At 42.1% G+C, this 21296-nt stretch overlaps 1 protein-coding gene across 4 annotated transcripts in view; it reads left to right on the forward strand.

The window, feature by feature from the left end:
• Rgl1 (ral guanine nucleotide dissociation stimulator-like 1) overlaps window positions 1–21296 on the forward strand; it is a 251401-nt gene that overhangs the window by 117508 nt on the left and 112597 nt on the right. For 2 of the 4 annotated variants that reach the window (XM_005375044.2, XM_005375043.2), the window contains one exon: window positions 15085–15195. The exons of 1 other annotated variant lie outside the window; for it this stretch is intronic. In XM_005375044.2, coding sequence (XP_005375101.1) covers window positions 15085–15195 — 111 coding nt within the window. Of the gene's footprint in view, window positions 1–13892; window positions 14114–15084; window positions 15196–21296 lie in introns of those variants that run through there. One more of the 4 variants, XM_005375045.2, reaches the window with a different exon arrangement.

Below are 21296 nucleotides of genomic sequence, written 5' to 3' on the forward strand. Positions count from 1 at the left end.
TGGTCCTCCGTGGGCTCCCAAGCTGTCTGTCGTCTGGCCCTTCCCTATCTCTCATTAGGCCCCTCCTGTCCTTCAGACAAGGCTAACTCATTTCAGTTCTAGGCAGGAAATTGCTTTGCTCTCCTTGGTGTCTCTGCTTTCACTTGTTCTTTTTACCTGAACTGAACACTTTCCCTCTTCTTGTTCACTAACTTCTGCTCCCCATTAAGGTCTCTGCTTCAGAAGTTCTGGCTCCGCGACAGTGGTTAGGTGTCTCCCCGGGAAGGTCGGGGCTCCTGCTGTGCGTTTAGCGTTTCTCACCTTGCCGGTTGGTCACAGCCCTTCTTCTCCCGTCTCCTCTACAGACTGGGAGCTCCGCCAAAGCAGGCACACTGGAGTGTGGCGGCTGCCTGTGTGATTGTGTGAACGAACAGATGGGCGGGATGCTAGGAAGCATGGACCTGAGGTGGGATGGGCTGGGAATAAAAAGGGCAAGATACTCATGACGGAACCGCTAACAGCATGATTTTTGTTATTGTGTGTGTTTGTGATACATAATAATTACCATCATCTCGCACACATACACATCACATCTTCATAGTGTTTTCTCCTGCCTCCTCCTCACCCTCCCCTCTCCCTTCTCCTCCAGCACCTCTTCCCATCTCCACAAAGCCTACTTCCTGTTTCCTACCAGCTCTCTTTCATTTTGCTCATCAAATTGTGTGTATTTCGGTTTTCTTGAGAAACCACGTGGTTTAACCTTCTGTGACTGACTTATTTCACTTAGCATTGTGACCTCAAGATCCATCCATTTTCCTACTAATGACTCAAAGTTATCTCTTAAGACTTAGTAGCACTCCAGTGGATATGGAATATATATTTATATATCCTTCACATTTTCTTTATCTGATTATCTGTTCATGGGCATTTAGGTTGCTTCCATACTTTAGCTATATATTATTGTAATATGATGTCTTTAGTTCTTTCACAAAGATATCCAGAAGAGGTATAGTGGGGTCAAATGGAGTTTCTTAGTTTTCTGAGGTGTCTTCATGCTGATTTCCATCATGGTTGAACTGCTTTACATTTCCATGGTAGAGCAGGGTTTCTTTTCTCCTATAACATCACCAACATTTGTTGTTTTTTGAGGCCTTGATGATAGCTACTTTTATTGACCTAAGGTGGAACCTCAGTATTGTGTGATTTGCATTTCTCTTATGGCCAGAGATGCTGAACATTTTTTCATATACTTGTTGGCCTTTTGTACTTCTTTTGAGAAATGACTGTTCATTTCCATTGTTCATTCTTTGGGTCTTTTATTTTGGGGAGAATAACTTTTTTAAGTCCTTTATTTTAGATATGTCTTCTGTCCAAGAAGGAGCTGGTAAGTTTTTTTGTTGTTGTTTCATCTTGTAGGTCGCCTCTTCATTCTGTTGGTTGTTTACCCTACTTGTTGATTCTTGGTATTACTTTTTGTACAATTTGAGTTCTGTTCAGAGAATCCATGTCTATGTCTTCAAGGGTTTTATCTATTTTATTTTCCAGCAGATTCCGTGTTTTTGTTTTTATATCAAGGTCATTGACCATTTTGATTTGATTTTTGTAAAGGATGAGAGATATGGGTTTAGATTCATTTTTTTTTTCTGTACCTGGATAATGAGTTTTCCCAGCACCATTTGTTAAAGAGGCTATCTTTTCTCCAGAATATGTTTTTGGCCTATTTGTCAAAAATCAGGTGGCTGAAGGTACATGGTTGTTTCTGTACCCTCAGTTCTATTCTTTTGGTCCATATGTCTATTTTTGTGCTGGTAGTATGATTTTTTTTTTTTTTTTTTTTTTTACAGTAGCTTTGTAGTAAAAGTTAAAATCTGGGATTATAATGTCATGTACTTTGTTGCTCTTTTTGCTTAGTACTGCTTTGGTTATTTGGGGTTTCTTCTTGTTCCATATGCATTTTAGGGTTTTTTTTTTCTAGTTCTGTGAAGAATACTCTTATTTTCATTGGAATTGCATTAAATTTACATATCTTTTTTGGTAATATGGCCATTTTGTTAATACTGGTTCTGGCTGTCCAGGAACAGAGGATGTCTTTCCATTTTCTAATGCCCTGTACAATCTCTTCTTTTCAGAGTATTACAGTTTTCATTGTAGTGGTCTTTCACGTCCTTGGTTAGATTAATTCCTAGGCATTTTTAAAAGCTATTGTGAAAGAGTGGTTTTCCTGATTTCTCCCTTGATGAGTTCATTGTTGGTGTAAAGGAATACTATTGATTTTTGTGTGTTGGTTTTGTATGCTTCCACTTTGCTGAATGAGTTTATTAGCTCTACGAGTCTTCTGGCCATTTTTTGAGTCTCCTTTGTAAAAGATCAAGTCATCTGCACATAAGAACATTTTGTCTTCTTCCTTTCCTATTTGTATCCCTTTTATTTCTTTCTCTTGCATGATTGCTCTGGTTAACATCTTGAGCACTATATTGAACAGGAGTGATGAGAGCAGATAACCTCATCTTGTTCCTGATTTTAGAGGGAATACTTCCAGTTTCTTCCCCATTTAATATGATATTGGCAGTAGGTTTGTTGTAAATGGTTTTTATCAGTTTGAGGAAGAGTCCTTCAATGCCTATTTTTTTTCCTTATCATAAAGAGGATTTTGTCAGAGGTTCTTTTCTGCATTTATTTAGATGATCATGTGATTTTTACTCTTACTTCTATTACATTTATTGATCTGTCCTTTTATTGATCTCACGGAGAGATTCTTTTCCGATTGTGGCTATTTGGAGTTCTAGATCTCATTTACTTGGTTATTGAATTATTTCCCTAGATTGGGAAAATTTTCTACTATGATTTAGATGAATAAATTCTTATACCTTTGTGGTCATCTTCTAACCTTTCCCTATCTCTGATCATTCTTAGGTTGCTGTTTTTTGAGTCCTCTGTAGCAAATGTTGGATGCATCCTGTTTTTAGGGTGTCTTTGAGTACATGTATGTCTTCCAGTCCTGACAATCTCTCCTCAGATGGGTTATTCCTGTTGTCATAGTTTCAATTGAATTTTTCAAAGGATTTCTGCTTGCTTCCTTTTCATAATCTCTAATTCTTTACATTTGTTTATATTACATCCTTTTTGATCTCTTTAAATATTTTAGCCATTTGGTTTTTTAATTCTTTGCCTGAAATTTCCTGCATTTCAGTCCCCATGGGATCAGCTTTAGGGAAGTTAAGAGTTTTTGGAGGCCTCTTGTTGCCTTGTTTTCTCACGTTTCTTTCTATTTCAGTCCTAAGAGTTAAAGACCAGTTAGGTTAGGGAGTCTTGTCGTGACTGGGAAGACTTCTTCAGTTAGTATGTGTGACCTAACTTGTGGTGTGACCCTGATTTGGTTATGTTTTGGTATTCATTTAACCCTATTCAATCTATTGACCTAGTAGGATCAGTCCCAGTCACTGTGTGGCAAGAAGGAACCATTATCAGTTATAAAGGCATGTGCAGAATCAACCATATGTCGATCAGGTAATTTAAAACTTGTTTTAAAATTTTCACACTTTATCCAGTAGCCCCTCAGAGGCCAGTGGCTGAATCAGGACCAGTGAGCCCTGGTTAGAAAGGAACAAAGGCGTAACCCTCGTTAGGTACCAGGAACCAGGCACTGAGGAAGCCGTGGGACAGTGAGTTGCAGGGTCAAGTAGTGGCTGTGATGTGTCATCTAGAGGTGGGAAAAAGACACTGGAGCACAGTGCCCAAGTAAGCACACTCCCACTGCCTCCCCAACTGCCACCAAGGTCTGAGCCCATAAGGAATCCTGTCTGCCACCCGCCCTCAAAGGCCATAGAGTGTGGTACCCGTGAAGGACCCCTCCCACTGCCCACGAAAAGCTGCTGAGCTCTGTGCCTATATAACTCCCTCCCATCATTTCCCAGATGCTACTGGATTCTAAGGAGAATTCCACGCTCTAAACACCACTGAATTCGCAGGCTGGGTAGAGACTCCGTGAGGCACGGAAACAAAGTTTGGCACAGGTGGAAAGCAGAGAGGGGTGGCAGGGTCAGAGGTGTTGTACCTCTCACCCAGACAGGCATAAGCAGCTTCAAGGATAGTTTCATACAAGCCCACAATCACCTTTTTCCTCCCACCTGCTTACATTGTTCATTTCCAGAGAAACAGAACCAATAGGAAGAGGGTGTGGTGTGTGTAATTTTTTTTTTAAATGAGAAATTCGTTCAGTTATGGAGACTGAGAAGTCACATGATTTTCCATCTGCAAGCTGCCTATCTCACAGGAAGGCAGTGAGGTAATTCAGTCCGAGTGTAAAGGCCTGAGAATTGAGGGAGTTGATGATACATCCCAACCTGAGCTCAGAAGAAGGTGAGATAGACGTTTCAGCTCAAGTGTGGGAGGCAGCAGAGAAGGGGGCAAATTCTCCTCCTTCTGCCTTTTGTTCTACACAGGGCTCAGTGGATTAGATGACTTCCACCTGTCTAGGAGAGGGGTTTCACCATTTCAAAAGCTAAATACCCTATCAGACACCCAGAGGCAATATTTAATCTGGGGATTTCTTGGCCCAGTTGAGTTGACAGATAAAATTAACCATTAGACCTCCATTACTTTACATCCAGGGCCAGCATGCATAAGTCAGTCGTTTCCACATAGTACCTGCTCTTTTGAGGCCATTAAAATGGGTATTTACTTACCTGATCTTTACAGAGGATTATGGGATTACACAAACTAAAACAAAAGCGTATCTCATGTTTCCAAGGGACGTAGATCCAGTTGGCATAATATACCAACTACCTGCTATAGTTATGGTTTCATATACCTGTGTCAGTTGTGATCTAAAAATTTGCATACTTTAATATTAATAATATTAATACTGACTCTCAAAAGTCAAGACACATTAATACCAATAATTGACTCTTAAGAGTCAAAACATTCACATTATATTTTTAAAAATATTCTGTTTTATTACCTAATTTTTATTAATCTCTTACTGTACCTAATTTATAAATTAAATTTTATCAAGATATGAATGTATAGGAAAAAGCATATATACTAAAAGGTTGGATACTCTGTAGTTTTGGCCTCCACTGGGGATCCTGGAACTGTCCCCTGTGGGCAAGGAAGGGACTATTGCGTTAAAGTAAAGTAGTGCTCAAGAAGAGAAGATAAAAAGCCAGGCATGATGGCTCTTGCCTCTAATGCACTTGGGAGGCTGAGGCAGGAAGATTGCCATGAATTCAAGGCCATCCTTACATAGTGAGTCCAAGGCCATCCTGAACTACATAATGAGACCCTATCTCAAAAAACCAGAGAGAGAGAGAGAGAGAAAGAGAGAAAAAGAGAGAGAGAGTGAGTTTGGGCCATATCCAAGATTCCTTTTGATCTGTGATCCCTCTAACTCCTGGGTCTTCCCCCAAGTCCATTTCGTCTTCCTAGATTTTCTCTTTCCCTCCACCACCTCCTTCCTTTACTAGATCCGTTCTATCTCCCCTTAGAAATAATCTCCCACAAGAAGGCTTTCCCGAATCCCAGGCTTAGTCTGTATGCTCCAATGGCATCTTTTCTCTCAGAATTTATTTTGTATTGTAAGCACTCTGTGTGTCTCTCCTCTAATCCACTAGCACCACAAGGCAGGCATGAAATCTGTCTTATTAAAGGTTAGTTCTGCAATGCCTAGCGGAGAGCCTGGTATATTAGTAAATATTCATTGTATGATAATAAATAGGTAAAGGGCAGAACAATTTCAGAATTGGGGTATATCTGAGTAAGTCTTGGGCCATTATGATCTAGTCTTTGGCTAAGTGGCTGCTGATTTGTGTTCTACTTCACAGGTATCATTAACTGCTTTGTAGGTTTTGCTTGTCACAGAGACCAAAATTTACGATAAGTTAAGTAAGAAGTAATTCTATTTTTCTCTCCTAGAGACAGGCAGTCACAGATTGGTAGGCGGTTGTGTTGTACGAGGAAAGAATTAGAGACAGGCTTTGACTCTCTTGCTACTCCACCAGCCTAGGATGATGCCCTTGTCTCCGTGGTTCAGAGCCACGACAGAGTCCCAGGAGATCCAATTTTGTCGTGGAATTCTTGGAACCTATGCCCATAGCCAATTTGATTTCTTTGAGATTCTTAAAACTAATTCTAGGACATTTTGGAATCTCCAGGGCAGCTTGAATCTGGTATGGAATTATAGGCCCAATCTCACTGAAGAATTCCACACTCTTAGCCCATTCCCCACTCTTCCCCAAGACTTGTCAAGAGGGAGGACCTTAAACCTGACTTGGGTTTGGCATGCATGCCAAGAATACCAGCGGGCTTTATGCTCAGGTCATGTGCCTCTGCCAGGGTGGTATGGTCTCCTGACACACTACCTTCTGGCATGTTATAGGAGAGAAATTCCTTTGAACATTGTTAAATGTTATCCATTTGGCTACTGGGGATCACACTGCCACAAAATTGACCACTACCCTATCTTTTCCTTACAAAGCCTTCCTGTTGGGTTTATGCTGAGAGTAACTGTTAAGTTTTATGACTAAGGTTGGGGAGGAAACCCATCCTACTGTATCCATTTTCTTTCCACAGCACAGGTGTGCATGTGTGCACACACGCATGCACGCACGCACGCACTATCTCTGGAGGAGAGGGAGAAAGAAAGGCAAGAAGAACCAGAGTAGGGCAGAGAACTGTATGCATCTTTGAGGCCAGCAGCCATTCGTTTTCTAGAAGTTTGTCTTGAATAAACCAATATAACTGCCCTTCTCTCGCCTGCCACCCCAAAATCACGCCTTGCTGTAGGTCTCACTTCATGTCAGACAAAACAGTGTGGGTCACGATGAGTTGATTTTGCCAATTTAACAAGAAAATAACGAGAACAAAAAATCCGTCTCAGTTTGTTTCTGGCTTAGGCAATATATAATATACTTTCTGCTTTTAAAAAAATATCACCTAATTGATGCACAGGCCACAACCAACTTTCTAAGGTGGTAAAATTCTCTCTGTGTTTTTGTGTGTCTCTATGTGAGTTGTCAGCATATTTGTGGCATTTGGGTTAATTTTTGTTAAAGTTACATTTCCTTCATATATGTTTTTCTTTTCTTTCCACCTTCTAAAAACTTCTCCTTCAAGGCAGAAACTTTCCATTCTTGGTTTCATCCAAAAGACAAATATTTCTGGGAAAACACTGTGTTTAAGCTATTCAGCAATTCTGGTGTTATGTAACTGACCACACTAAGACTTTCAATTAACTCTGGTTACATTTTATTGAAGAGTGTCATAGAATAGAATAACTGGTGATAATTTCTCAAAGCTTTTATATGTTTTTAAATATAAAAAACTTCTTAAAATATATGTATGTCTGTGATAATGGTGTAATGTAAAGCTCTTGTTTGAAACACTGTAAAGTGCGTTGACTCTATTCCAAGACTAATTTAACTGTGTTTGGTTTTGAGCTTTCCTTTCAGCATTAATTTCCATAACTCTAGTTCTCCTTGTTCTTCTTTCCCTCTTGCTCTTTTCTCTGGTCATTTTTGTTTTTTCTTCCAGGCTGAAAGTACTCTATGATGGTTTAGACTTTGCTTCTCTTCTACTAAAGGAGGGGTTGTGTGGATTCACGGCTCCTGACAGCCTCCTGTGAATGTATAACTTGCCACTTACCTCTTTCATTCCTAGTGTCTTCTTATTTCTATCACTTTTCAATATCGCCATTTTCTTCCTCTCCAGAATTGAGCCAATATTTTTTTCCACAGCAGAGGCCCTTTTCATTATCTCTTTATTTTCCTGTCCCTACCGTAGTAGCGGGTCCCCTTGGGGTTTTGTGTGTGTGTGTGTGTTTTCATTCCCCTGCTCATTCACTTGCAGCGTTCTGCCTATCATCAGATTGCATTTATTTCCTAGATATCACTCAAATTCACTTCTTTGTTTCAAAACCCTCATGTTGCCTTACTTAGTATGGCTGTTAATTATTTGGCACATATATTACTTTCATAGCCTTCCTTCTGTGTCTTCTCCACTTGAAGGCAACCTATGGATAAGTATCAGAATCCATAGAACCCATTGTTGATACTCTGTTTCATCATTTCAACTACCTTTTAAGAAAAATTTTAAAAACCTCCACCATCTGCTACCTTACTCACACTCGCTTACCTGGACCATGTGGTCCACTTCTCCAGCCCAATCTCTCTCCATCTCTTTTGAGCATGCCGTTCTGTCCGCCGGAAGAGCTCTCTTCCTCTCAAGATGTGCCTCTCTTTTTCTGCAAAGGCAGGGGTTAACACAGCCTGAGTAGGAAGTGTGTCCTGAAGTCCTCTGAGGGGACACCGCCTGACGGACTTTCTCAGTGTCTCTCAGTGCCACGCTGCACGCTGTGTCCTGATCTCTCGATCTGTACCTGTTAATCTTCAAATCTGCAAAATTATTTTTTCAGTCATTTCCTTTATATCCTTTTTTCTGTGTTTAAAGTATAAGCAACTTTAAGATAGTGGCAGTATCTGTGATTTATTTGCATCATTCACTCATAGTAACTGAGCATTCACTGATTTCATAACATGGCATCTATCTATCTCTCTATAATTACTACATGCTTGGCACTGTGTAAAGTGCCAGTATATAATGATGAGAAGAAATTGACGTTACTCCTGCCTTCATAGAGTCTAATGAGAGAAACAGATATTTATCAAGTAATTTTACAATTATACAACTGTTATGGAGCTACAAAGAGAGAGGAGGTATCACATGCTCTCATGTGATAGGGACAGTTAACGCAAAGGAGAGGAGGAAAGGGAAAGAGGTCCCAAGCAGGGAGCGCTCCATGCACAAAGGCTGTGACAGGAGGCGCCAGATATGTTCAAGACATCGGCAAGAGCACGGAACGGAGAGACTCAGAGCACAAATAGAGTGGAGGGGGAGCCTGGAGAGGTGGGCACGGGCCAGCCTGCGCAGGTTGTGGGGTGAGGAGAGCATTCAGGCTTTTCTCCTCAGCAATGAGCAGCCACAGGAGGGGCTTACACACAAGAGGAGGTGGCGCTGCCATCTGCAAAGACCACTCAGCGCACTGTGTGGAGGAAAGTGGGCAAGAAAACCCAACGCAGTGCTTGTCTGTGCCGTGTAACGTTCAGTCACTGTTGCTCATTGATGGAACAGTTAGTGGAGCTTATGGTTCTCACTGTGATTGCAGTCTACCTCTTAAGCTACTCACCCAGGTCCCCTAACTTTTGCAGTTCTTTGACCTAATACACAATAATATTGAGTGTTCATCATGGTGCCAGGTTGTGTGCTCAAGACTTGATTGGGATTATTTCAATTAATTCCTAGCATGAGCCAATGAGGACAGTGCATGTGTGTGTGTGTGTGTGTGTGTGTGTGTGTGTGTGTGTTCAATAGGCTTAGAGGTCTTAAAGACTTTGCCTCGAGAAGGTGGTGGATCTAGGACTCAAGTCTAGTTCTCTCTGACCAAAGAGCCACTTTGTTACAGCTGTTCCACTTAATCTGAGTTTTCAGCACCATCTCAATACCATTGTTATGGAAAAGGGGATTCCTTCAGCTTTGAAAAAATAGACGATTTGGCCTGTTTCCCAGTAATTCCTTTCAGAATGCTTCCAGGAAGCCCCCTATGACATCAGGTCACTTACTCATCTCCCCCCCTTACAGTGGTTTATTCTATATCTCACAACTTGGCATCATGTCTGAGCTAATTGTTGTGTTTTGACCTTTTCAATCATATGAACAAATTTCAGGCTGTATGTCCTTTTTTCTTTTTAGAAGTCTATAATGAGATGAGCTAATAATGCTCATTAGCACAAGTTACAAATAGTATCCCAGTACTCAGCTACCTCCTCAGGAGAGCACCATCAACAATTAAGGGTAACTGCCAACCGTTGGTAAACTAGTGGTTGACAAATGTTTGCTGTCATGTCCAGAGGAACCCTCTGCCTTTGGCCTGCCATCTGTACAGTGCAATGTGCATATATATATTTCTCTGCCTTCATTTTCTATCCCCTAGGGATAGTAGTCATAGTTGTAGTACAGTCTGTCAAAAATTGGCTTGTAATTTGCTTGCCTAAATAGAAGAACCCAATAACAAAGCACTGAGAATATTAATTCATTCCTTAGAGTATTTCTGTGATAATTAATAAAGTCAGTTTGGTCTCTCAGAAAATAAAAGCAACTGCCTACTGCTTAACAAGTGTTCAAAAGACCATTCATCTGTAACCGAGCAACACCAGTTAACCATTCCTGACCCTCTGTAAAGCAAGGTTGAAAGTTTAGTCAAAAGTGAGTGGACAGATTACCAGATAGAAGCATGTAAAATTGGTCAAAATTTTTGTTTTTGTCTATATTGTTGTTATTTTGTTATTTTTTAAAAATTCTCTTTAAAATAAAAAAAATGTAGGTGGATAGGGCAACTGTAGGACTTTTGGTTTTGGTGCTGGCCAGTTGAACCCAGGACCACAAGCATGCTGAGCATGCGCTTTGCCACTGAGCTGCACCCCCAATCCAACCCTGGCTGGAAACAGCCATAAGAGAGTGTGCAGACGACAGTGGGAAACTGAGCAAGGACAGTTAATTGGTAAGCAGATCAGAGAAATAGGAATGTTTTGATTTTATTGGAGAAAGGAATTAAGAAGTGACAGATGTATTTGCTTGTGTCCTCCTCAAAAATGTTTTTTTGGAATCTATAGATAGCTGAAGATATAGATTATGAATAAAGTATTATCAATTTCATGAACACTCCACTACCATTGAATGGGAATGGTCTCCAAATTAGTCTGTTCAGGCAATGCTTGGAGGCAGGTAGAGACAGTTTGTACTCTGTGGTCTAAAAGCACCAAGGGGAGTCCTGACCACTACTTTTCTTCACAGAATTATTACTATCATTGACTTCTTAGGAGTGTTTAACTCTAAACTTTTGACTGGGCACAGGATGTTATAGCCCAGTATTGAGTTTGAGGATGATGAAGCGAAGGCCTTGTTCTTTCTTATCAACTTACATTGGTATCTTCAAGACAAGTTTTTTTTAAAAATGGCTTTACTGAGGAAGGAGTGATAGTGCTGAACATATTTATGTCTGAAACTTGGTGACATTAGTGGTAAGCATATACACTGAGAACTGCAGAACTTTATGGATGTTTTAGAAACACTCAACCTGTCCTCTCAAGACCCTGCTAGGTTATGCCTAGGCTAATCTGGTAAATAAATTCAAAGTGGGTCTTAAAAAATATATTGATCTACTGAGCAACTTTGTTGAGGATAACAATATGTAATATAACATCCATTGTTAATTCCTATCATCTTGTTTTGAAGTTCCATACCATTTTTATTGTTTGTTGTTTTGTTTTTGTCTTTGTTGTTATTTCATTTTTTTCTCTTTAAAATAAAAAATAAATGAAAAGCTATTTTAAATGGTTTAAGTTAAAAAAATTTACTGATTTATTCTTCCCACATATTGACCAGGAGTATTTTAATACAAATATACTGGTAATAAGGTAATCCTGACTACACTGCTTAGAGATGAAATGTTTCTAATATAAAAAATCTTGTAAACCACAACATTTGATTATTCTATGTAACCTAAAGCTAGCCTTTAAAAAATTGCTGTTGTTTTTATATTTGCAGAAAAAGATTTATACAAAATTACATAGGTTATCTGTCATAAATACAAATAATTATTCTTTAAAAAGTCTCTGGATTGGGGCGTGGTACTAGAGACTGAATCCAAAGCCTTCACACTGAGCTGCATCCTCAGCCCTTTAAAAAAAAATTTTTTTTTTTTTTAAATTTTAAGACAGAGTCTTGCGAAATTGCTCAGTTGCCTAGGTTAGGCTTGAACTTGCACTCCTCCTGCCTCAGTCTCCCAGAGTGCTGGGGTTATAGGCTTTCTGAAATTTTAATGTAATTCCATGGGACAACATCATTTCACACTGCCCTGAATTGCATACACAGCACTTTCCATGAAATTTAGGTAGATATAATTTCAGATGAAGCATAATATAAAGAGAATGAAACTATATTGTTTTTTGTTTGTTGGTTTCTTTTTTCAGACAAAGTCTTGCTATGTAGTACAGGCTGGCCCTGAACCACTTACGCAGCCTAGGCTGGCTTAGAACTCACAGTGATCCTCCTGGCTCAGCCTCCCGAGTGTTGGGATTACAGGTGTGCAGTACCACACCCAGCAACAGTGACTTGCCATGTGATAGATGATTTGTGTACAATATTTCATACAGTCCTCTCTCAAATTCTATGAAGTCAATATTTGTCCAATTTTACAGATAAGGAAATGTAGGTGCGGGGAAGGAGTGTCCAGGTTCACTCTTACTATAACCCGGGATTTGAAGGCAGATCCATGGCCTCTCCCTTGACACACCAAGTGGCCAGGCCGGTAGCTGGGGAGGAGAGGAGGTGAGGTGATCTGAAAACTGTGTCGGGCTTTGTGCGCTGTGAGCTGCCCTGTCCAGGAAGGGGTTCCTGAGCCAGGTACGGCTGACAAACTGCTTGACGTCTCCAGAGTGGAAAATTTTCAGAAATCCCTAAATTTACACAAAACTCAGATTAAAGTGGTGGTGAAATTAATCTTATGGGTTGCTAAATATCCGCAGTTGCTTTGTGGTCTTCAGGATCAGGGCGTCAGGGTGGAGCAGGGCTCAGCAGGTAGGGCCTCCTTGACTTCCCCTGGCGCTGGGCACGCCCGTCGTGGCCATCACAGAAGACCAAGTCTGTGTGCTTTTCATTGTTGTTTTTTATAGAAGCAACCGCTTCGTTCCGGGGGAGAAAGAGTATTCTTCTCCCGATCCTCCCTGAGCCCTGTCGGTTCTGACGGTTTAAGGGGGAACTTAACTGGGTGGCTTGCAGTATCCTCAAGTGTCCAGAGATCCTTTTGCTTTTCTGATGTGCCTTGCTGTCATTTGTTCTGCTCTCTTGGGAAACTCAACACACTTGATTCTCTAACTTTTCAGCTCAGGATATATTTATTATTAACTCAAGTCCAGTCTTAGGCCTCAGCATGGCAATGACCTCCACCCACCTTTTAATTTAAAGGTGATTAAATTCATTAAGGGTGAATAGTGTGAAGGACATGCACGAGCCCTAAAGGTTTTTGTAATTGGCCTGGAATTCTGGCAGGTGCCAAATTTGATTGTATCTCTTGCTGTTGGTTTATTAAAACTGGATCTTAGAAATGTAATCATCTTTTATCCTGACACTGATCTTACCGTTATAATCAACTTCCCAACAGCATCCTGTGAAGGGCTCTTCCCCGGGGTTACTGCCTCAGGCTCTCAGCTGTACACAAAACCAACTCACCTGGCGCTACTCACAGACTGGCAGAACCTCCGGGGCCACCGAGGTCCCATTTTCCGGACTGTCAGGCGCGGCAAAGCCTCCCTCCGCTTTGACCCCTTCCCACCCACAGGAGCCAGTGACTCAGTATTTGAGTCTTATCAGGGTGGTGGAAAGAAGTCCAGAGCGATTTCCTGTGGGGAGCCTGCCCGTGCAGGGTAGGGTACGCCCCGGGCATGGTTTTTGGATATCCAGGTATCCTTTAACCTTCTTTGTCCTAACCAACAACTTTCTGGTTTCTCCAACTGCTGCTTTCACCAAGGTCACTCTGACTGAATTCTTCTAAATTCACAATAGATAACAGAGTGTTTCTGGTCCTTGCCGCCCCTCGTTTCTTCCAGCCAAGGAAGAAGACACGCAGGCTCGCACCCCTCAGCGCACACATGGTTCTGTTTTGGCACCTGGTAGCCATCAGGAAAACCTGATAAACTTGAAAGGGTTGTTTCTCCATCCCTCCAGAGCTGGAGAAATGATTTCATGCTGACTTTATCCACGGGACTGGAGAAAGGGAGAGTGCGCTCGCAAGCACAAACAGGAAAGCCTGACATCACGGAGCGGCGTGGGGAGGAGTCTGCCCCTCCTGGCCGCGCTCGCCGCGCTCCCTTTGTGGCCGAGTCGCGCGCACCGGCGGCGGCGGCGGCGGCGGGCAGCGCGGCGCGTGTGTGTGTCTGTGCCGGGCCGCTGGGACCGGGGCCGCGGGCAGCGCCAAGGGCTGAGCCCGGCCGACGCTGCGTTGGCCTCGGAGCAGGGCGCATCATGCGGCGTCCGCGAACCGGAGAGAAAACTGAGAATGAAATTGCTTTGGCAAGCTAAAATGGTAACGAGAGCTCTCTGCCTTCTCCCCAGGCTGCTCTGGTGGGGAATCTTCTCCCGCTTTCCCTGGGCGTGTTTTGGACTCTCGGAGCGAGCGGAGCAATCCGATCCCGTACTTGCGAGCTGAAGCTTTCTCACTCTGCTTTGTATGCCTCCCTCTCCGCGCGCCTGTCTTCTCCCCGAACAATACCTACTTTCTCAGCCTTTGCCTTGGGGGTGTCTGGGCAGATGCTTGTCAGGAGAGGAGAACTTTGTAGGGGAAAGAGCTGTTAAGTCTGGGTGAACCGCGGAGCGCTTCTGCGTCCCAGCAGCACTTTAACCCCAGTCTAAGAGCTGGCGACATGGAAATCCAGGGGGTCGCCGCAGAAATGCTAGTTGAAGTTGCATGATTATGTGTTGCTTTTTCTGCACTTGCCAGATTATTCTTCGGAAATAAAAGACTTCCACCTCCGCTAGTTTTGGAGGATTCTAAAACAACAAGGAGAGAAAAAGACATGCAAAGCATTTCACTTCCAAAGGAGGACTCTTGGCATGTAAACACTTGTTTGTGTCTGAGCTTGAAATCTAGTTTGCTCAGATGATTGAACCACTTATAAAAGTACAAACTTTTTCGACAAATGAGTTATGTTTCTTTTCACCTAAAGGGGGAAAAGTTAATCAGGACTAAGCCACAGTTTCTTTATGAAGAAAGAAAGACTTTTTAAAAACTAAGATATGTGAACAGGTCTAGGAAGAATAATTCAATAGAAAATCCGGAGATCTTGATACCACAGGAAGGGGCTAAGGACCAAGACAATCTCAGCATTCCCTCTGTTGCAACGCGTCTTGTACTGCTCCGATTGGAATATTTATTTTGAACAGCCCATCTTGTGCCCTGAGTGCTGTTGTAAGCAGCAAAGCAGCTGGGATAGATTGTGGTTAGCAGAGAGGCAAAAAAAATACTCTTTTTCTTTCTCTTTATCCCGTCCCTGGCAGAGCTCGATTCAGGACTGGGGTGAAGAGATAGAGGAAGGAGCTGTTTACCATGTCACCCTCAAAAGAGTCCAGATTCAACAGGCTGCCAATAAAGGAGCAAGATGGCTAGGGGTGAGTAAAACTGGACAGATCGGGAACTTCGGAATTTCAGTGTCTGTTGTTCTGTGAATATCATTATTATTTAGCCAAGACAGGCTCCCTCCCCCTCCTTCTCCTTTGGACTTAAAAAGGGAACTACTCATGACCAAGTGTTTGCACTAGCTGTGGAGAGCTGAGTTTTTGCTTGATGTCTTCCAAAGCATCTTCCCTAGCTCTGTCAATAATTCAGAACCTCTCAGAAACATCTTGAAATGTTTGGCAAACAGATTGAGGGTGGAGTGGCTGAGAGTGACACACGGTAACAGGCCAGAAAGCAGCGCTCTGTCAGACAAGAGCCGTAAGCAGCTTTGCCCAGATGGCACCCTCTGCTCTCTCTGCCCTCCACCTAGGATGCTCACAGCCTCCCCTGTTCCCAGAATGCCCAGCACACGCAGGGTGCAGGCCATTCCAAGTCTGCTTCCTTTGAGTGGGTGGCGGATTTCCCATTGTGATCTCCTTTCTATAGCCCAAGAGGAGGCAGAGGCATTGCTTAAGCCCACGGCTCTGCATGGAGAGTGTGAAGTGCGGGGGGGGCCTTTGGAAAAAAGCTGCTTCTATAAGCAAGACTCTTTTCCCCTGAGACTTTGAGTATTGGGTAGGGTCATGTGAGTTCTTAATTTGCCTAGTTGATCTTTCAACACATCCCAAATCAAGGCTCTGTGTGAAACGGAAAGCCTGGCGACAGGATTGCTGCTTGGGCAAACACGAACATGTGAAAGAAAGGAGAAATACTTGATCTGGAGATAGAAGTCATTCTGGGATAGTGCAGTAAGAGGATGGAGTGTGCGTTCTCCTGGTCTGATTCTAGTCACACTCACACGTCACAGGCAGTGGGGTTTGGGGCATCCTTGCTGACTTGGAGTTCCAGAAGATTCAGAATGTTTGGGGTAGCATTCATGGATGAAGTGTGATGGAGGGCAGCAGGCAGAACTGCCCAGGTCCTCACGTTAAGAGGAGAGGTAGCGTGGAACTTGCATGTCTTGGAGTTGGCAGGGGACAGGCCGGCAGCCATCGCTTCCTGTACTGAGTGCGGCGCTGGCCTTCTCCAGCCGATTTAGCTCGGGCCTTCCCTATAGCTGTACCTGGCCCAGACTGTGTCCACCAGGACAGTAAACTTAGTGACCGTGAAGGTGTGGTTGGAAAGATAGGACCCTTTCCAGTGGAAGTTAGAGACCTCTACTGATTGAGGAACCTTACTGAGGAACTTTTACAGTTAATGATGTGCATCCCGAACAGGCCTGATAGGGAGAGCAGACAAGTCATCACTTCGTCTTGGTGGTTGTATGTGTGTATTTTATTTAAATGTAATGTTGATATGGTTTGGCCTGTCTGGCTTTTTCCTAATGATTCACGGTTTCTAAACCAGTTCTGTTGTCAGGTTGCTCTCCTCTTTCTGGTGAGACTGATGTTGCTTGGGTGACAGTTTTAGTTTTCAGCCAAATATAGTGGCCGTGGATCTCTTTTGGGGTATGGAGTAGTTCAATCTGTAGGCCCCATACATGTAACCTATCATTCGTTCAGATATCCAGTTACTTCATAATTCTTACTGGGCTCCATTTCGTTTTTCTTCTCTACTCTGTCTGTGTTCTCCAATTTATACAGAGCTCAGAGGTGGCTCACTGTGGCTTTAGTAGTAGATCTAAACACGGAGCAGCAGAATAATATAAAAAACTTGGTTGTAGTTGACGGAGGAATCACGTGATTTAGCGCTATTACCCAAATTCTTAAGAACCAGTTCTTAGAGCTTTTCACCCTGGTACCACTTCTTGTTGTTGGTTGTTTTTTAAATTATCTTAGGTGTCCTGTGAAGAAGCTCTGTTTTTGTCCTTGGAAATTCCAGACTTAATTAAATGTGACCTAACTGACTGAGCCATAGCAATTACAAAACCTTTCTCTTTGGAAGACAGTGGCTTCTCCATTGTTTTTCTGCATTCCAGCACCCTTTTCAGAATTCTTCAAAGTAATCAGTTTTAGTGTTAACTAGAGATTCAGGTGAGGTGCGGAAATTATTGCAGTATGACAACAGTCTTACAAGGAAGGTGGCATTATGAAAATCTCTTTCTCGCTCAAAGAAACTAATATCCAGAGAGGTTAAGTTGTATGCCAGCGTCACACATCTAAGAAGTTTTGATCTAAAATGTTTAACTCTTTGCTGTTAAGAATTGCTTGGGACCTTAAAGCTGTTTGCATACCAGTAGAAGAGAACATTGGCTTGAAAGAACATGGATGCTTATGGTGACTTTTCCCCTAGAGGTTGCCCATGGGCAGGCCTTGAGACCTGTGGGCTTCTGGGCTTCTTTAGACTTTGGATGATAAGCTTGAGCTACAAACTGAGAGATGTGTTGTGAAGATGTGTACCATGTTTACAAGCTCTCCACTTGGGATGTGTACAGTATGGTGTGCTAAGGACGTACAAGGTTAGGTAGCACATGAACATGGGCTTAGACTTGTTATATGTCTAGAATGTTCTTCAAAAAGCCTACAAAATGAAGAACAATTATTATGTTTTCTAGAGCTAAGATCTCAAAACGTAATGAAGATTCACTTTTGGGAAGTATTGGAAAATAATGACACATACTCAGATATGAAGTATCATATAACTGAAGACATGTAGGTCATTCTTAAATGTGTTTCAGCAGTTTTATGTTTAGTTGACATTGTGAAGTAAAAGAGTGTGCCTTTCATTGTAATATAACACCACAGCCTGGTTTACTTATACATGCATCTGTGGTCTTGCTCATTGGCAGTGAGGCTATGTTGGCAACTTTGAAAATCCAAATATTATTGAAATGCTGACCCATTTTTCCTTTATAATAACATTTTAGGCTGGGATAATTTTTATCCACCTATAGCTCTCATAGAAAGATGGCCTCAGTGATGTCATAGAATCATAAAATCACAGGATTAAGAGGAGACATGAAGGAATAATCTCATCTAGCCATTCACTTGGTCTGTAGAGCGTCCAGTGATTTTTACAAAGGTAGATAATCACAACATGGTAGTATTTGTCTTTGGTCCCAGGACTGTGTTTATCTATCAACAGTGCTATATAGAAATAAGTTAAGAAAATATCAGTCTTCTCTGGAAGCAGGAAATGTGTGATTTTTAGGAAGAATATTCAAGGGGACAGAGGAAAAGAGTTCAGGGAGGGGGCTTTGGCATCTTCAGAATAGGTCAGATTCAGGGCCTAGAAAAATATTTCAAACCTAAGATAAAGGCATCGTGGATATGTGTTTCACAAATAAGCTTGTTAGTGTGAGGCCACCTCTGCAAGGATGTGGGGAGTGGATGGACCGACGGATAGTCATGTAGCTTTTCTCAGCTCATCACGTCTGTGGTCCCATCCTCAATGCTTCCTTCCCCATGTCCAGTGTTCATCGTCCCACGTCAGCCTGTGTCCACTTGTTCCCACATAAGCTCTTGGCAAATATTTGTTGGACTGAGTGAAAAAGCTTGATAACGAGGAGACTAGCAAAGATAGTGAACGAGGACAGAAGAATGGAGAATATAGAAATAAAGGAAGTGCAAATCTGGACAGAACATAGTATGTAGGTAACGTGCGGCCAATCGATGGGTTATGTGAGTGCAGTGGTAAGATTCGTTACATCTGGACTAAAATGCTGACTCTCAGCTGCTGCACCAATTGAATTGACTGTACCTGGCATTGCAGGGGCATTGCTAGCCATAAATACACAGTCCTTTGACTTCTTAGCTAACTTCACTTCTGGGAATCTTCTCTGATCCTCTTAAGTCTGGATAAACTGTCCCTTCTGTGGGTTTCGGAGCATTCTGTATCTTCCTGTCATGCATTTATCTCACTCTGTTGTAATTCCCTGTTTGTTTGTGTCCCCTAGTAGATCCCAAACTTGCAATTTAGTTGGCAGAAACTCAGTAAGTCCTTGTTGAGTGAATGGATGAAGCTTCATCCTTCTTTGAAGACTAACATTGTTTGATAGATATAAATGTATGGTTGCTTCTCATTTAAAACTAAGTCAGTATGAAGATGTTAGTTTATAAAGAGGAGGGGAGGGTTGTAGGCATAAAAAAGTCAAGTAGGTGACCATTGCAGTTGTCTTCTTCCTTCTGAAACAAAGCAGGGCACAAAGGTAGCAATTTTTCATTTCAACAAAAACTCCCCAATGACTTTAAAAACTAAAAGGTCCAATTTGCTTATTGCTAAATACTGAGGAAAGAAAGCAATGCATGAGTTAAAAAGTGTTGGCAAGCGTTAATCATGTGTGGTTTGAGAATGCAGGAGTGGGATTTTAGAATTGTAAGGAGATAAGCCCTAGAGGAACTTGTAGTTTACAGTTGGCCATCCTTGTTTTCATCTAGAAAGACACGCCCCTGGGTTGCCTTATTCATGTCTGTTGGAATGTTTCACTTAGGCTTTAGAAATTAAAATTTCAAATTTAACAACCATCTGTAAATAACCTACTGGTATTTTTTACTTTGACCTTGGGAAGATGTTTCTAAAATAATTAATCCAGTAATATGGTAGCCTATCCCAATCAAGAAAATATAGTAAATTTGACTCATTTAAGATATTATTACAGTGGTACCTTTCACTGCTTTCAAAATCTTTTGGGATCTGTACAAGAAATATGGAGCATGTAATCAAGAATATCCATTTCGGTTCACAAACTAGGGAATACGTGACTCTCCCTAGCAAATAATAACAGCTTAAGTGCAAAATACACATTAACTCCTCATAGAAAAGTATACATTCTGCTAAATTAATACCATGAACATGTTTCATTCTTAATTCTATTACATTATAAAGAGAAAGTTTCTTGGAGTTTTAAATTTAAAAAAAAAGAAAATGAGAGAAGTGAGGTAAACAGTAAATCTTTCACTTTAGCACTTAGTTGGAATTTTTCTCTGCCCTATCCCACTTATTTTAGTTTCCTTTGTTCATGGCACACATATCCTTTTCAATTTTCCCACCTAAATCAGATTTTCTTTTCTTTCTCTCTGTCTCTCTCTCTGTCTCTCTCTCGCTCTCTCTCTTGCAGTGCTGGGGATTGAACCCAGACCTTTATACATGCTAGGCAAACACTCTAACATTGAGCTACATTTCCAGTCCTAAGTAATCCCCATTTTATAGTGACTGCCTTGTATATTTCATGTTAAATATAAAAACATGCTAAGTTAGTAAAAACATTTAATTTCATCTGTGGTATATTTTTTTTGCAGGAAAAAAATAGATTTTTATAAACACAACAAGAAAAGTATTGGTTTAAAGATGTTGGGGGTAATAGATATTGCTTCATTCCTTTCGAGAGACTCAGCTCACTCCGTGTCTGGCGGCTGAGGGGTGTGGCCGGCTCCACAGGGTTGATTTGGAGTTCTCTGGAGTTGCTGGCAGTTTCTAGGTCATTTGCGGGTAAACACATTGAGTGTGAACTGTCTCACTGCTGCAGCTTGTCTTGTTTCATTCTGTCATCCACGTCTAAGCCTGCTGACCTGTCCTTTGATAGCATTCTTTTATTCATCCACAGCTTTATTCCAGACCCATGTTAAATACTGAGAGTAACACAAGCACTCCTTGTTCTGAAGAAACGAACAGGTGATGGAGAAGTTACACTGACCACAGTACGCTGTGAGAAGCCCCAGCAAGCGGGTGTCACACTCAGGTTCCACAGAGGGGTGGGCTGTCCAGGAAGACTGCACAGACGAGAGGTGCTTTCAGTGGAGAGTTGACAGATAAGTAGGAGGCCCCATTCCAGCCTGTGGGGAGACCTGGAGGCCTGAGAGGAGGCCCCTGAGTGAGGCGCAGCCTGGGGAAGGGGAAAGGGTGCTTGGTGGAAGAGTGACAGAAAAGGGCTGAGAAGAAAGGCGTGAGCCGTATCGCCAAGAGTGTGGTTCTCAGCTATGGAACCTGCTTCTGAACATGGGTAATCAGTGACGGGTTTTAAGCAATGTGGTGGGGGCAGACTTACACTTGAAGCCAGGTATCAATGAGGTGCACCTATAATCCCAGCACTTGGGTGCCTGAGGTGGGAGGATTGCCAGCCTAGCTTATGTAGTTAGTTAGAAGCCAGCCTGGACTACATAATGGGACCCTGTCTCAA

This window comes from Chinchilla lanigera, unplaced genomic scaffold, assembly GCF_000276665.1.
Source record: "Chinchilla lanigera isolate Chin_1 unplaced genomic scaffold, ChiLan1.0 scaffold00005, whole genome shotgun sequence".
Classification (NCBI taxonomy): Eukaryota; Metazoa; Chordata; class Mammalia; order Rodentia; family Chinchillidae; genus Chinchilla; species Chinchilla lanigera.